The sequence below is a fragment of the Dermacentor albipictus genome, chromosome 8 (assembly GCF_038994185.2).
Source record: "Dermacentor albipictus isolate Rhodes 1998 colony chromosome 8, USDA_Dalb.pri_finalv2, whole genome shotgun sequence".
Taxonomy (NCBI): domain Eukaryota; kingdom Metazoa; phylum Arthropoda; class Arachnida; order Ixodida; family Ixodidae; genus Dermacentor; species Dermacentor albipictus.
Genome location: NC_091828.1, coordinates 1,364,083 through 1,381,303, shown reverse-complemented (window position 1 = coordinate 1,381,303; position 17,221 = coordinate 1,364,083). Strand labels below are relative to the sequence as shown.

Below are 17,221 nucleotides of genomic sequence, written 5' to 3'. Positions count from 1 at the left end.
GCGCGGTGCTATCCCCGGCGTCATAGGATGCGTCGACGGCAGCCTCGTAGCTATTGTCGCGCCGAAGGGTGAGCGCAAGGCTGCGTTCATGTGCCGCAAGGGATACTACGCCCTCAACTGCATGTTCGTAAGTAAACCTCACGTTTTCTGGTGCCGATCCTTTTTGACAGTTATGTTGCTCATGTCATCGGGCACTTTCTCTGTTTACGTTTTACCAGATCTGCGATGCGGACATGAAAATCTTGGCCGTGGACCCTCTGCGACCGGGGTCGGACCACGACGCTTTTGTCTGGCGCACGACATGGTTGCGCCGGCGGTTTCAAGCGGGCCGCATCGTGAATCCCGGGGAATACCTCCTCGGTGAGGCAAAACACCTTTTTTGGCGCAGTCACTTTTTTGGTGCAGTCACCCAAACTTTTAACCAAATTACAAGCACATAAGTCGGGAGTAAAAAAAAATGATGTCACCATTGTCACCATTGTGACTGCCACCATTCTCAATGTTCGAAGTGTTAAGTTACAAGCACATTATGTGCTTGCAAGGAGCAGATGAAAGCAATACGTATTAGTGCTGCTACTACACCCAGTGCCTGCCAGAAGCAGAAGAAATGAACAAACATTAGCGCTGCTACTGCTACTACTGTCATTGATAGTACCAACAAGTGTTGATTTCTTCTGCTTGTGGCAGGCACCGAGAAGTGCACTTGCAAATTTGTTAACCGTTTGTGTCGGGTATGGACATGCTCAACTCATGCTTTTACTTGGGATTCACCTCTGAAGCCTTCTGTAGATTTCCTAAGTTTACAACTTGCCTCTCGTCAGAGGAGTACTCAATGTACTATTGCCATCTTCGTGCAGGTGACAGTGGCTACCCCTTGGAGCCGTGGCTTCTGACCCCAGTTCCTGGCCATCCTCCAGCGCAGACAGCCGAGGGTCAGTACAACACAGCACATGGCGCCATGCGTTCCGTAGTGGAGAGGTGCATTGGGCTCTTAAAGAGCCGTTTCCGCTGTCTTCAGCGATATCGCACCCTCCTCTACGAGCCGGAACGTGCAGCCAACATTGTCGCGGCATGTGCTGTGTTGCACAACCTTCGCCTTTCTGAGGGCAACATAGACTCGGGCGATGATGACAGCGATGACGACAGCAGCAGCAGTAGTACTGAGCTCTGCGGTAATGGCGACCCCATTCCGCAAGGTCTGCCCCGAAACACAGGGTCGAGAATGAATTATTTGAGAGGCCGGGCTGTCCGTGACTCTGTGATTGGCATGTTTGGGACAACCCGTGCGCAGCACATACATTACCTGAGAAGTGTTCGGCGGCAGCTGCGACGTGAACAGCAGCGTCAGCATCGCTAGGTGCATGCACACAGTTGTAGCATAACATATGCCAAAAAATTGCATTGTGCATTTCATGCTGTGAAATTGCAGACAGATTTCCCATGCTAAGTTGCGGTTGATGTTTATGTAATGCAAAGCATTCATGACTTGTCAAGGAATGTAAAAGTTGTGTAGGGAATCGTTATGTAAGGCCTGCATTTATACTAAGTGAAACAGTATGTTTAGTGGCGACATATAAGATTGAAAGCAAGCTAAAAATAAGTGTATTTTCAAAGGGTCTGCCATGATTTGCATGTTGCTGCTGTCGTCACCTAGATGCCCTGCGTGCCATGCATGTAGCCTGCAGTTGTCATAATTATTTCTACTCGTATCGGTGAGAGTTCTGTGTTCCCTTACGCGTTGATGGACATAAGCGCCTGTCTACTCGCTTTGTATTCGTCGCAGAGAAGCTCCCAAAAGCCAAAATGTACAGTGTACGTCACACCTTCCGCTCCATTGAACGTGCTGTTACACGTGCAACTTCTAGTTCCTGCGCCAGTTTGTCTCGCAACAACCGCAAAGTGCCTTTGTAGTGACGAAAATGCCGTCCACCTGGTCATCCGACATGTCAAATGCTGTGGCTCCCGTGAAGTGTGGCACGCATGAGCAGTTGATAGATTTCAACAAAGTGCCCTCAATTGTAAATAGCTGAACTCGGGGAATGGAATATTGCAGAGTGTGCAATTACATTTCCATAGTGCAAGCTAGCACTGCAAATACAGTAGCGCCATGCAAATAAAAACACCAGAGGAACACTGCACCTTTCCGTATTATTTCACCCTTCAACATACAGACATTTTTTTGATAACACTTGTTTATGTACACATCACGTGCGACAGTCTCTACATTGAATTGGTGCGAGAATAGTGAGTACTGCAGCAGTAGAGACATATGCAACATATCACAGACAAGTTGCAATAAATATTGCATCACATTGTTCTTGCATCTGAAAGATTCACAGGTAACGGCAGGCATCGTGTAAGGAAAGTGTTGTACGCTGCACAAATATACAGAAATAGCAACTGGCTTAAACTGCACCTGAAAAAGGTGCAGGTGCTTAAATCACGCATCAACAAAAGAATATCACTGCAAAATATGTAGGTACATCACTACGTGTGAAAGGAACATGCTGTCGTGGAGTTCCATACTGAAAAAGAAAGCCATAACATCTTGCTTTGATATTGAGTAAGAGAAACTGCATAAATATTGCACACGAGGGGTAAACGTACAATGTATCACAACCATGAAAGAACACTGAATCGCAACGAAACGTGGTAATGAAAAACAAGAAAAGAAGATGTCAAGCCCTGTATGTCACGGCAACGAAATATATAAACCATGAAAAAACACTGAACGACAACAAAACGTACTCATGAAAAAGAAGACAATAGGCCCCGTATGTCACGACAAAAAAGAAATATCAACCATGAAATATCAGTGAATGGCAACAAAACGTAATAATGAAAAAACAAGAAAGGAAGACATTAAGCCTTGTATGTCACTACAAAAAAAATATTGACCATGAAAGATCAGTAAATGGAAAAAAAATGTTATAACGACAAACAAGAAAAGAAGACATTCCAGCCCTGTATGCCAAAAAAAGCATGTATATGCATAAATAGCACATAGATATGCACATAAATATGCAAAAAATACACATTAAAAATGAGGTGAAGGTGCATAGGCAAGGAATTTTCAGAACTTTTTCTTTTTGCTGTGCATATTCAGAGGTTCCGTGTGACATTACATTAAGGCGCATTGATGACACAGGATTGAATTGTAGAACATTTGCAGTGTTGCTTCGTGCTTAACTTGACATGACAACAACTAGGCACCTCATAATTGCAATGCCGCAGTCAGATTTATGTACCATCAGGCTTGCTGGCACTTGTGCAGGTGAGCGTGATAGTGTGGGCGCTCTTATTGCTGAAGTACAACTTCAAGCAAAAAAATCATGCTGCAACGGCTATGCTACTTGTGGTTGCATGAAAGGGTGACTTGAGCATTTATTTCTTGCTAACTAGCAATATCCGGCCTTCATATCACCACTACTACAACAGCAAAATTTAAGCTAATAAAAAAATGGTATAAAATTCCTTGCCTATGCCAGTACTTATTTACATATGTGGGTCCTGAGAGGGGGGAGGGACTTGGCTGCCACCATGGGCCAGTGCAGCCAGCAGCAGCTGCAGGAGACGCTGGTTTGTCTCCTGTGAGCGTCGTTCCACTGCCAGCCGCTGCTGCTGAACGTCGCGCATGCTGCCAACCACCTCCCTCAGCTGTTGCAGTCCCTCCATGTGGACAGCATGTTGCTGCCGCAGGACCTCCATATGGACTGTATGCTGCTGGCGCAGGACGTCCATATGGGCCTCGTGGTGCTGTTAGCGAATAAGATGTGTAATTAGTTTAATTATATAAGCTCAGTGACAATGCCTTGGTGTGTTGCATTCATCCGCATTTGCAGGCTATTGTCACTGTATATTGAAACACTGATAATATCTTTCTGGCCCATCACATTTGTGCAGTCCCATCCCATTAAGATGTCTTACATGGTTATACCTGCTTCCTTGAACCTAATGCCACTTCTTTCTTTTTGCCACATAATGGCGTAAATATTGACACATATTATTCCACGCGAATGTGTACAAGATATAATCAGCGCAGCACTGTATGCATACATTATGCTTGTTTACTGATTAATTGTTGGAGAGGTCATATGCTCGTCAATTTCATACGCAGAAAATTATACGTCTGTGGCCTTACACATACCCGCTGGTTTTGCTCCAGCATTTGTCGGCGGAAGCGAGCCTCCTCCTGTGCCCTGGCTTCCGCCGACTGGCCCTGCCGAACATATTCGGCAGTAGCCATCTGCACGGCGCCCTCGAGGTCCTGCTGCTTCGATTGCCTATGGGGGGGGGGTGCTTGCGGCTCTCGTGGAGTTGGCTGGGGGGTCGGCTGGAAGGGTGGCTGCTGGAGGGTAGGCGGTTGCTCTTCATGCAAGACAAAAGCAAACACTGCTCATCTACTGTTATCCGACCCACACAGCTTGATTGTCCTAACCAGTCACTTCAAAATGTCATTGTAGCTGCATAGCTACAATTATGATACACAAGGCAGTCGCATAGTTGGAGCAAAAGATGTCACAGAAAATTGCTGGTTACAGTAACCTATAAGAAGCACAAGGAATCTCTATTACAACATCATGTCATTTGTAGGCTTGCATTTCTGCTCCATGAATAAGAGCTGAATGCTGGACACAAAGGTAGTAACAGCACAGTGGGCTACTTCATAGCAAGGTCATACAGCAACTGAAAACAATGCTACAACAAAAGCTGGGTCACTGACTTACGTGTAAGGCCACTTGGCTCAGCAACAGCTGCAGGACCCGACACCACAAACGCAGTTGTTGCTGGTGCACTGCGGGAGGGCCCTGCAGCATCCTCCGAACTTGCGTCCTGCAGTCAGAGTAGTGTTCAGCATTGCGAGCAGTGTGTGCAATGCGCATCAATTACACAAGTTGCTGCTCAGAGTACATAACCTATATTGTAACTAGCACAAAAAAACGAAAAAAATATGGCTGAAGAGATTTTGGAATATTGTATTACAATGTAATGCTGAAAATGTGTTAGGCTACAGCAGCACAAACAACACTTTTCAAACCCAATGTACGCACCTCGCTATCGGCGAAGTACTGGGGGGGGGGGAGGGGGGAAACAAGGAGGCCGCCTGTCCTCCCAAGGATGTCGAGGACGCGGCCGTCCACTCCACCTACTCTGCCGCCTCCAGTGGCCCTGCAAACACAACAACGACAACAACTACGTGAAACGACGTTACTGTCAGCATCATTAGAAAGCTCACCGCTTCTCGCTCGCGGCCCTGGCCGCTTCTTTCTTGGCCTTATGAGCCATTTTGGCCCAGTGGTTTCGCCAACGGCTCGTTGACTTAACCGCTGGACCCTGTCCGTTTAACACTGCCGCCACCGCCCCCCCCCCCCCCCCCCATGGGCACCCTGCAATGCAGTTTGCCTGTACATGTCGCCCCACCTGGCAGCGGCGGTGAGCATCCGCGGGTAGGCCGTCACCGTCATTTCACCAGTGGACGCAGTGCGCTCAGGCGCGCCTGCAAGCCTGGTTTTCCAATTTTCTAATAGATTCCCCGCGGCCTCTTGGCAGCTCCTTTGTGAGAAGTCTGAACAAAAAGAACAAGTGCAGATACTGCTGCGTTAAGAACTGTCACAACCACGAAGGGGATGTCGGCATCAAATTGTTCCGCATCCCTTCGGAACCGGGGGAAGCAACCCGGCGGCTGAAGTGGATCGTCGCGGTTTGTGTCGGTCTTGCGAATTTCTGCTAAACGAACTAAGACGTAAGTGCAAAAACAAGAAAAAGAAATGAAAAAGAGCCAGGAGCGGCATCTGTAAAAAGACACAATAAAGCGTCAACTGCATGAAAATGCGTGAACTGATTCCTGCTGTTGTAAATCAGTTATGATAGTTGTTTAGCCCTTCTTGCTCCAAAACAAACTCACATTGGTTGTTAGGTGTCAAATCTAGCTTCGTAAGCTCTCCGTGCTGGAGCTTTACATGCGCTTGCTTCCTCCTGCGCCAAGATCAGGACTCGAATGCTGGTACCGAGCTCATTCGTGCCGATGTTTTCTCGCGCTTAGAACAACAGAACTAAGACTGGAGTACACTGCAGAACACGACGAGTATTCGAAAATTAGCATTTCCCTCGCGCACACAAGAGCATATTTGTTCAATCTTCACGTTGTTTAGTCTCAGCTGATTACTCTCTATGATTCTTCAGCGGTAATACCTTCTGACATTCGAGCCCGATCGACAATACCAGAATATGCTCGAGGCACTTCGTCAACGGAGAAAAAAGCACTTACCTGCCAATTCGCCAAAACCTCTACAATGGGAGGTGCAACAAGGCACGCTCCAAGTAAGGAAGCGACAAATGACAGTTCAAAGACGTCCACGGCCGTATTTGCTCACCTAAGTGGCATAAAATAATGATTTGTTAACGCACTTCGAAATCGACGTCGTAAGCATACTTACTTTGTTGTGAAAAATACTTCGCTACCTGCGGTGGTTGCTTAGTGGCTACGGTGTTGGGCTGCTGAGCGCGAGGTCACGGGAATAAATCCCGGCCACCGCGGCGGAATTTCGATGGTGTCTAAATACTAAAACACCCGTGTAATTAGATTTAGGTCCACGTTAAAGAACCCCAAGCGGTCCAAATTATTCCGGAGTCTCCCACCATGGCGTGCCTCCTAATCAGATCGTGGTTATGGCACATAAAACACCACAATTTAATTTGAGCACCTCATTGGGATGTCCGTGCTGTTTACTTCTTTGACACGGTATACGTGGTTGTAGTAAAAGATTTCACGTCCTTTCTCAAGCGTCGGTGGTCCAAAATGGGCCTCGACTTTTTAGAACGTCCGAATTTAGAACGTCCGGAAGCTTTCGAACGAGCGCCGCAAAAGCATGCCTTCGTAGCAGTGGCCGCCTCGGTGTTTCGCGCAACTGACACGGTGGCGCTGACGGCTGAGCCGATCGCCGCGCCGCCTGACCATTGCAGGGAGCCTATAGCTCGTTCTTTCGAGCAGCAGTCATACGTGGCGAGAACTCCGTAGAAGCTCTCGCCAGGTATGGGTGCTGCTCGATGAACTGCACCAGAATATCCGTTTGTTCTTGTGAAACTCTGGGCCCTTTAGCTGCCGCCATTTTTGATTTTCAAACTTGGGAATTTCAGCCGGCCCGCAACACAGTAAGAAATTTACAGTTAAACATTCTGTCTAAGCTAAGCGCCTGCATAAAGTGCTCACTACGAATTGATTATTTTTTGCCTTTTTATACCACTAATATAGAAAAGGTAAAGAAGCTACTCACATTTACCGTTGTAGCAGCTTCTTTCTCGGAGCGTAACCGTCAGCGCAGGGGCGCCAGGCCCACAGTATTACTGTTGCTGCGATCACATTGACGAGGCTATTGTTCTGTCGTGGCGGTGCTCTAATGAAAGGTGCTGAGTGCCTTGACAGTTGTCGATCCACTATGTTGCAAAGTTTGTCCTCCTGTGTTACGGTTAATTCTTGTTGGCCCTTCGTAAAAAAGAAATTATCACACGTCAGACATGATGATGCACCGAAAGCCACACGACAACGTAAGCACTCCACGAGCAATATTTACTCACCTCACTCTGCTGTATCTCACGGCTCCTGCAAGCAGCGCAGATTCTTCTCAGATGCAAGTGTAACGCTGTGGGCCGCAATTAGTTGCGCTGCGTTACCGACACGCTAGCGGCTGTCAGCTGTTCACAGGTAAGCAAAGGCTGCCATTTTGCGTGAGCTCAACGGCATGGATTGGATGCACATCCGACTACTATGTGGCTACGGCTTCAAAAATAGAGCACTTGCGTTTGCATTTCTTTGGACTGCGGCAGCTTTTGCGTTGTAATGTAACAAAATGAATTTGCTTTGCGCAGCATGGAAGTCCGCTTTCATTAAGTGCTGTTTCACAAAACAAATTTGCTATACAGTCCCGGAAAAAGAGAAGAGAATACGAAAGAAACATCCGGTCAATGAAGGGAGCTTCTGATTGGACGATCCAAGAAACGTCGTCCCTACGTATACACAATTTTCAAAATCGATGACGTCACGCGAAGAGGCATTGGCATGAAAAAAGGCATTCCTACAAAATAGCACCCCTGATCCTCCCCAGCTGCCTTCCCCCTTTGCATATCTCTCAAGGCTTTCTTTACTTCCGGGGTTACCTTTTCTCTTCCATTATCGTCGTGGGTGCCACTGGTACTGTATAAATCTCTATAGAACTCCTCAGCCACTTGTACTATCTCATCCATATTAGTAATGATATTGCCGGCTTTGTCTCTTAACGCATACATCTGATTCTTGCCAATTCCTAGTTTCTTCTTCACTGTTTTAAGGCTTCCACCGTTCCTGAGAGCATGTTCAATTCTCTCCATATTATACTTCCTTATGTCAGCTGTCTAACGCTTGTTGATTAACTTCGAAAGTTCTGCCAGATCTATTCTAGCTGTAGGGTTAGATGCTTTCATACATTGGCGTTTCTTGATCAGATCTTTCGTATCGGAGGCAGCCTCTAAATCTCGGACGCTATGCTTTTGCTACCTGGAGGCGTCGAAAACTCGGCATGGCTGCTTTGTTGTGCCACCGATTAAAAAGCCGCAATTTTGCCCGAAAGGCGAAGCATCGATTGTGATAGCAAATTAGCGGACAGCTGTGTGAAGTAAGGATAGTACTTTTATCGGCTCCATAAATTTGTAAACATGGTCGTACTAATTAAATTTATAAGCATCGTGTAACGCGCGCACAAGCCAATATGAACACATCTCACTCGATGACCGCGGAAACTCGCTGTCAAAACGCTGAAGTGAGGAAACGCGGCAGCAGCAGCGAGCGAATTGACCGCGCAGTCACTCGCATCAGCGCGAAGTACGCCGCGAAAACACAGCGCAGCGCTGGCCCGTCGCGGATGGCTGCCAAGATAACGCGGCCCGGCCTAGGCTGGCGCGCGCGGCCGCCGGAGCCGTTTGAGTGAACCTCCCCCCTCCGCCCCCGTCTCTCTCCTCCCACGCATGCCTTGTGCGCAACGGAAAGCGGCACGCTTCGTCCCCGCTTTCCGCCGTTGGATGCGCGAGATTGAACCGCGACCACCTGCTCACCTTCGTACACTTTCACTTGCACCTACAGCACATGGCGCGCGGCGACGATTTTATGGCCCTTGGACTTTTAGGGACTGATGTACTGAAGCGCCAAGCAGACGACACAAGAAGAGACACGGACGAGCGCTCGTCCGTGTCTCTTCTTGTGTCGCCTGCTTGACGCTTTAGTACATCAATAAGATGCACCAACTAGCCCAACAAAAAGTTCTGCTGGAATAACTTTTAGGGAACCTCACGGCGATGATGACGCCCACGCCAACGCCGAGGGCAGTAATGCGCCTAGAGTGTTCATGTGATTCCTGTCGCAGTAAGCGAAAAAGCTCCGGATTTATCGTATCACACAACGGATCACACTGTCAGCCTCCTAAAAAATCAAGGGTGCGGCTTATAGATAGGTAATTTGTAAATATATATTTGGCGGAGTCTTTTACAAAGTTCTAGGTGCGGGTTTTACACAATTGCGGCCATTATGCGAGTATATATATCTCTAGAAAAATACTATACACTTGCTTTGTTCCTTATAACAAATAAACATATAAAATGAAAATTTATTTTGATTTGATGCACACTCCCATGTCTTTTTTTATTTGTAAGATACCTTACAAGGCCCCTGCATGGGGCATTGAGTAAAGGTGTCATCGAATCATGTAAGCACATACAATCTAGTAACAATGTGAAGGTAGAGAAAAAAGCAACACTACCTAAATGCGCAACCTAAAAATTAGAGAAACATATTAGGCATGTACAGCTGTGCGTGAGTATAATAAAAAGGAACTCGACAAGTTTATAACAAACGTATTGCAGTGCAAGGAAATAGCAGAAAAAAGAATAATACCAAACAGTGAGTATGATAGCAATGGTTAACAAGGGCTAAGCGAGTTGGGTGAGTGCCTGAATTTTTCACAGTCAATTTCCGCAGCTATGTTACCGGGGAGACTGTTTCAGAGACGAATGGCACGTGCAATTGTAGACGAGTTAAATGGTTCGGTTTTGCCGTAGGTGCGCGTGAAGCTAAGAGGATTGTGTAACTTGTGAGACGTGTGCGACGACGTTTCTAGGCGACGATTACATAGCAGCTGAAGTGAAAGGTGAAGCTTTATTTGAGTTGCGCTAGAACGGTAGTCATAATTCTGGGAAATGAAACGTGCCGCTCTATTTTGGATTGATTCCAGCATGTTAAGTCATTTTGGTGGGGAGACCGGACCGGAGCGGCGAAATCAAGTCGTGGGCGAACAAATGTTTGGAATGCCAGTTTGCGTATATGTGTAGGCGAGTTTAGAAGGTTGCGTCGCAGGTAACCCAGTGACCGAGAAGCACTGGCACATACGGTGGTAATGTGAGAAGTCCAGGAGAGGTTTGTTGAAAGATTTACGCCTATATATTTCAAAGATGAGGTACGAGGTAATGGCACATTTTTGATGCACTAGGAAAATATAGTCCAAGTTAGTGAACAAATGCATCGCATCTGTTCTCCTAGCGTATTTATTTTAAGCTGCCTGCAGGTATCCTGGCTTTGGGATCACGAACACGGTCCGCTACAGCATCTGACCCGTGTAAAGAACGGCGGGTTGCACAACAAGATTGTCACCTTGCCACCCGATTACGACAAGGGGTGCAAGACGCGCACCTCCCGCTCTCCACCTCTCCGTGCTGCAGCTGCGAGGCGTTCAAAGAAGCGACCTTTGCGCTGGAACCCGCCGCCTTCCTCCAGCCCCTTCGACATGGTGACGGGACGAATTCGGTGTGTGGACAATGATTCTAGAGTTCCCCAATGCGGAGCTGATTTGACACGCCTGAAGAAGCTACCGCGGGAACGTCTTATTTTTGTGCTTCTCACGGTTTGGAGTGGCTCGGAACAATGAGCGACGCGCGATCGACAACGTCGATTTTCCGGAACGGCACCACCTTCAACGCCGTCGCTTGGGCTTCGGAATGTGTGTGCCTTTGTGTCTGTAAACTGGTCTTCAGAGCAGCTGCGAGTTGGTGGTGTGTAAACGAACAGCCGCCGCGTCGTAGGACCAGCGGATCGAGTGTATAAAAACTGTGGTTGTGCGATTGTTGGACGCACTTCTCTTGAGCAGTCATGTTAGACTGGTTCACTTCTCTCATGCAGTCCTGTTGGACTAATACTATTTTTCTCAAGCAGTCATGTTAGACTGAGTTAATTTCTGTAAATAAACCCCTTTTTCCTCGTTCTCGATGAGAAGCAGTTCTTCACTTCATCAACGATCTCAGCGTAAATAAGTTGGACGACGGCATGGGCCAGCTACCTTCGAATTCATGCCGTACTCCAATCTTGGCAAAGGACCACGGACGAAGGGATTGAGCCCCCAATCCTGACAACTGGCTGACAGCGGTGAGATGGACTTTGCGACATGGTGCTGTATTTGCGGTGAGTGCTTGGTTTTTGCTTTGACTTTCTAGGCTTCATTTTGTGGTTGTTCTGTTTAGAACAGTAGGGAAGCTAGATTGTTGTGTGTTAGCTAGGTTGTGTTTTACTAGCTAGATTTAGAGAGCAGAATCAAGGCAGTAAAGCAGCAGTCATGGAATTAAGGACACTGCTGAGAGACGAGTTGTTGATTGTTGGTGAGGAACTGGGCCTAGATGTACGTAAGGAAATGCTAAAATCAGAAATATTGCATATCATTTCCGAACAGGCCAGTGAGGAAGACGTTGAACTGGGGTTTGAACTTCTGAAAAAGAGAGAAGAACGAGAGAGAAAAGAAAGGGAGGAACGCGATAAAGATCGCGAGTTAAGAAAAATGCAACTTGAACTTGAAAGCAAACGTTTGGAGTTGTCTCAAGGAAGTGAAGGCGCTCTGGGACGATCAAGTGAGGCAGAATCATACCGCATGGACAGGCTATTAAAGCCATTTGAGGTCGGGACCGACATAGGCTTGTTCCTATGCAATTTTGAAAGGACTTGCGAAAAGATGAACTTCGGCCCGAGTACATGGCCACAGCGGTTGCTGTCTATGTTGCCGTGTGAGGCGGCGGAAGTAATCGCCAGATTGAGTGTGCGGGATGCATATGATTATGCAAAAGTTAAGGCTAGTCTCCTGAAGAAGTACCGCCTTTCAGCCGAAGCTTTTCGGCAAAGGTTTAGGAGCACAGGCAAGAAAGATAGCGAGGGCTATCCGGAGTTTGCATATAGCTTAAAGGCCAACCTAGTCGAGTGGCTTAAAAGCGCGGAAGCGTACGACAGCAGAGACATGATCATTGAATGCATGTGTCTAGAGCAGTTTTACAAAACCATCCCCCAAGCTGTGAAACTGTGGGTGCAAGACAGAGGTAATGTAAACACTGTGGAAAGGGCGGCTGAATTAGCCGAAGAGTACGCAACCCGTAGAAAATTGAACGCCGAGGAGGGAAACTGGGACGGTCGAAATGGACCGCGGAAGCCATTTCCGTTCAAAAAGGGTGCGCAAACTAGACGATCCGAGCCTGTAGACATGGCGGAAAAGCCCGCAGAAAAGAGCGAGGAGAAACTTAACGGAGAAACAGCACAAAAAGAACAGAAAAGAAAATTCGAATCTGTTAGACCAATTCGCTGTTACAAATGCCACAAACTGGGACATATAGCTGTAAACTGCGAGAAGCCTAGCGTAGTTTTTTCCTACGTAGAGGAAAAGGATGAGAATATGGAACTTTTAAGTCCGTATCTCCACAACCTGCAAGTTAATGGAAAACCATGCCGAGTGCTAAGAGACAGTGCCGCCACGCTGGACATTGTCCATCCGTCTTACGTGATGGTAGAGGACTTCACCGGAGAAGTAGCATGGATAAAACAGGTTGTAGAAGAACACAGCGTATGTCTGCCCATGGCCAAAGTCAAAATCAGTGGACCATTCGGGGAGCTAGAGACTGAGGCTGCAGTTTCCAAATTTTTGTCACTGCAGTATCCCTACATCTTTTCGAATCGTTCGAATCAGTTACTGCGTGACAGAGGGCTCAAACTAGGAGAGGGCATAGTACAGGCATTGACCAGAGGCCAAGCTCGTAAGATCTCGGCGCTTTCGGCTGAAAATGCTCAAGCTCCTCCAGCTGAAGCAGAAAAGGGGATAGCTTCAATACCCGAATCCGAGCTAGGCCCGAGGGACAAAAGAACAGTTGAGGAGAGCCTGCCAGTTGACCAGCTCAATGAGAGCGTAGCACTAGAGTGTCAGAGTTCTAGCCTGCAGGAAGAGCAAGCAGACGCGCTCACAAGCGAGACAGGGTCGTTGTTATCACCGGCCTCAAAGAACTTTGATCAACTCTTACGCGTGGATAGAGAGTCACTGGCAGCCGAGCAAAAGAATGATGAGAGCTTAGCTAAATTACGTGACACAGCTAAAGAAGGCATTGCTAGGCGCAACGTAACGATACATGAGAGAGGAGGATTGTTGTATCGGCATTACAGAGATCGAAAGGGTAAGATTTTAGATCAGTTAGTCATACCTACTAAGTATAGGGAGGACCTTTTGAGTCTTTGTCATGGAAATGGGTGGTCCGGCCACCTAGGCATAAACAAATCAAAGGAAAGATTGCTTATGGAATACTACTGGCCTGGCTGTTTCAAAGATGTAGAAAACTTTGTAAGATCATGCGACGCCTGCCAGCGTTCTGGTAAACCAGGAGAGACTTGGAAAGCTCCACTGAAGGTAGTGCCCTTAATAACAGAGCCTTTCAGACGGCTTGTAATAGACACGGTAGGGCCTCTTCCAAAAACAAAATCAGGCTACAGGTACTTGTTTACCATGCTGTGTCCGGCTACCAAGTTTCCAGAAGCAATCCCTTTGAAAGAGCTCAGCTCCACTGAAGTAGTAGACGCGCTTTTGACAGGGTTTGCACGAGTTGGGTTTCCAGCCGAAATTCAGGCAGATCAAGGGTCAGTATTCACGAGCGCACTGACTTCCACATTCTTGCAAAAGTGCGGGGTAAAGTTAATACACAGTTCTGTCTATCACCCTCAGTCAAACAGTGTAGAGAGGTGGCATTCGGTGCTTAAGCGAGTTTTGCGTGCGCTCTGTTACGAGCACAAGGAGGACTGGGAGAACTGTCTGCCGGCAACTTTGTTTGCTTTGCGAACGGTTCCACATGAAGCGACAGGGTTCTCACCAGCAGAACTAGTGTATGGGAGGACACTCCGTTCTCCACTGAGAATGTTAAGAGAGATGTGGGAGGAAAGAGGGGAGAGTCCAACCGTGGTTGAATACGTACTAAATTTACTGGAACGGCTAAGCGCGACCCAAGAACTAGTCGGAAAGAACATGGCACTAGCTCAAAAGAACGCCAAATTCTATTACGACAGGAATGCGAGGCTTCGTACGTTTAACGCCGGAGACCAGGTAATGATCCTCAAACCTTCAAGAAAGAACAAGCTTGAAGTTCACTGGGACGGGCCCGTTAAAGTGTTGCACAAACTTTCAGAAACTAACTATGCTTTGAGAATGCCCGGTCGCAGGAAGGAAGTGAGGATATATCACTGTAATTTGATGAAGCCGTATGTAGAGCGGAGCGGAGTCATTAACTATACTGTCAAAGAGCCGGATGGCATCGGTACCAAGTTTAAGGAGGATAGGGCAACCTCGAACTCTGAAATCGGCCTAGAAGAAGTAGTAGAACACTCGGTAAGCTCGCATGCTCTAAGACCCGAGCAGCTAGATGAGCTAAAAGGGGTGTTAGGGGAATATCTCGACAGATTCAGCGATCGGCCGGGTAGAACCGAACTGATAACGCATGAAATTGAGCTGACCTCTACCGAACCAGTAAGATCAAAACCTTACAGGGTGTCTCCAAGACAGAGAGAGATTATGGAGGCAGAGATACAGCGCATGCTAGAGTTGGGAGTTATTGAGCCCGCTGAGAGTGACTACACGTCACCGCTAATACTCGTAGAAACCCCTAACAAGGACCCTCGTCCGTGTGTTGACTACAGGAAGTTAAATGCGATCACTAGGGATCAGCTGTACCCGATACCCAACATTGAGGAACGAATTGAAAGAGTTAGCGCTGCTAAATACATTTCAACTATAGATCTCGTGCGGGGGTACTGGCAAGTTCCCCTTTCAGAAAGTGCCAGCCGCTATGCCGCATTCATCTCGCCTGTAGGCACTTTTCGCCCTCTCGCACTCAGCTTCGGGCTGAAGAACGCGCCGTTTAGCTTCTCTAAGTTAATGGATATTGTCCTAAAAGACTTGCAGGAGTTCGCCTTACCTTATCTTGATGATGTAGCCATTTTTTCGGACAGCTGGGAACAACACGTATCGCACCTCAAACAGGTGTTCTCACGGTTGAGGGAAGCCGGCTTAACGATGAAAGCGGAAAAGTGTAGGTTTGGATGTTCGCAGGTTACTTATCTGGGCCATGTTGTTGGTCAGGGCATGAGACGGCCGGCTGAGCTGAAAATAGCAACGATTGGAGATTTTTCTCAGCCGCGCACGAAAACGGACGTTCGTTCATTTTTGGGACTTGTGGGGTACTATCAACGGTACATTCCGAATTACTCGCAATTGGCAAGTCCATTAACAGACGCCCTCCGAAAGGGAGCACCGAGTAACGTACACTGGGATAAGGACAAAGAGAACGCTTTCCAAAGTTTGAAGACGCTATTGGTTTCTCGCCCTGTGCTTCGCGCGCCAGACTACACAAAGGAATTCATAGTTCAATGCGACGCAAGCGACAGAGGTATGGGCGTGGTACTTAGTCAAGTCGGCGACGATAACGAGGAGCATCCTATCCTCTACGCCAGCCGTAAACTAAATGTAAGAGAGGAGGCCTACAGCGCTTCAGAGAAGGAATGCGCTTGTTTGGTTTGGGCCGCCCAGAAGTTGTCGTGTTACTTGTACGGAGCGAAGTTCATCTTCGAGACCGACCACTGTCCTCTGACGTGGCTCAATCAAATGTCACACAAAAACGGCCGCTTGCTCCGATGGAGCCTCACTCTCCAAGAGTACAACTTCTCCGTTAGATATAAGAAGGGAAAGTTGCATAGCAATGCGGATGGTTTGAGCAGGCTAATTTGAATTCTGCGTTTGAGGGTCCCGCCTAAATTTTAGGGTTACTAGTGTTAATTTTATTAAGCGAAGAAGATCCCCTCTCATTTAGCAGGATTCCCTCCATGATTGCTGAATTTGTCAGCAGGAATTTGCTTCAGAAATTGGCATAGTGAAATGCAGCATTTTTTTTTTGTTTCTGCACTTATGTTGTTGTTGTTTTTTTTTGAAGCCTAGCGAGTCTAAAGTGAGAGCCAATGCACGTCATCTCGGCGCAGAGCCGTGTTGTGGGGTTCATTTTGCAGTTGCCTGTCCTTGTTGGATGTTTTGGGGCGGTGACATCAATGCACAAGTGGTCGCTGCGAGCCAAGACATCAATCCCCCCCTGACCAGCAGCCGTTCTCTTCCTGCCTAGCGGTTGTCAGCGCTAGACAGTCGAGACTTTTGGGGCCATGGAGGCGCTGTAAAGAACGGCGGGTTGCACAACAAGATTGTCACCTTGCCACCCGATTACGACAAGGGGTGCAAGACGCGCACCTCCCGCTCTCCACCTCTCCGTGCTGCAGCTGCGAGGCGTTCAAAGAAGCGACCTTTGCGCTGGAACCCGCCGCCTTCCTCCAGCCCCTTCGACATGGTGACGGGACGAATTCGGTGTGTGGACAATGATTCTAGAGTTCCCCAATGCGGAGCTGATTTGACACGCCTGAAGAAGCTACCGCGGGAACGTCTTATTTTTGTGCTTCTCACGGTTTGGAGTGGCTCGGAACAATGAGCGACGCGCGATCGACAACGTCGATTTTCCGGAACGGCACCACCTTCAACGCCGTCGCTTGGGCTTCGGAATGTGTGTGCCTTTGTGTCTGTAAACTGGTCTTCAGAGCAGCTGCGAGTTGGTGGTGTGTAAACGAACAGCCGCCGCGTCGTAGGACCAGCGGATCGAGTGTATAAAAACTGTGGTTGTGCGATTGTTGGACGCACTTCTCTTGAGCAGTCATGTTAGACTGGTTCACTTCTCTCATGCAGTCCTGTTGGACTAATACTATTTTTCTCAAGCAGTCATGTTAGACTGAGTTAATTTCTGTAAATAAACCCCTTTTTCCTCGTTCTCGATGAGAAGCAGTTCTTCACTTCATCAACGATCTCAGCGTAAATAAGTTGGACGA

At 47.7% G+C, this 17,221-nt stretch overlaps 1 protein-coding gene across 1 annotated transcript in view; it reads left to right on the top strand.

The window, feature by feature from the left end:
• LOC135911559 (prolyl 4-hydroxylase subunit alpha-1-like) overlaps positions 1-17,221 on the top strand; it is a 56,645-nt gene that overhangs the window by 38,548 nt on the left and 876 nt on the right. Inside the window, exon 2 of the mRNA XM_065443885.2 lies at positions 10,587-10,636. Within this exon, the coding sequence (XP_065299957.2) occupies positions 10,587-10,636 (50 nt within the window). The remainder of the gene's footprint in view (positions 1-10,586; positions 10,637-17,221) is intronic.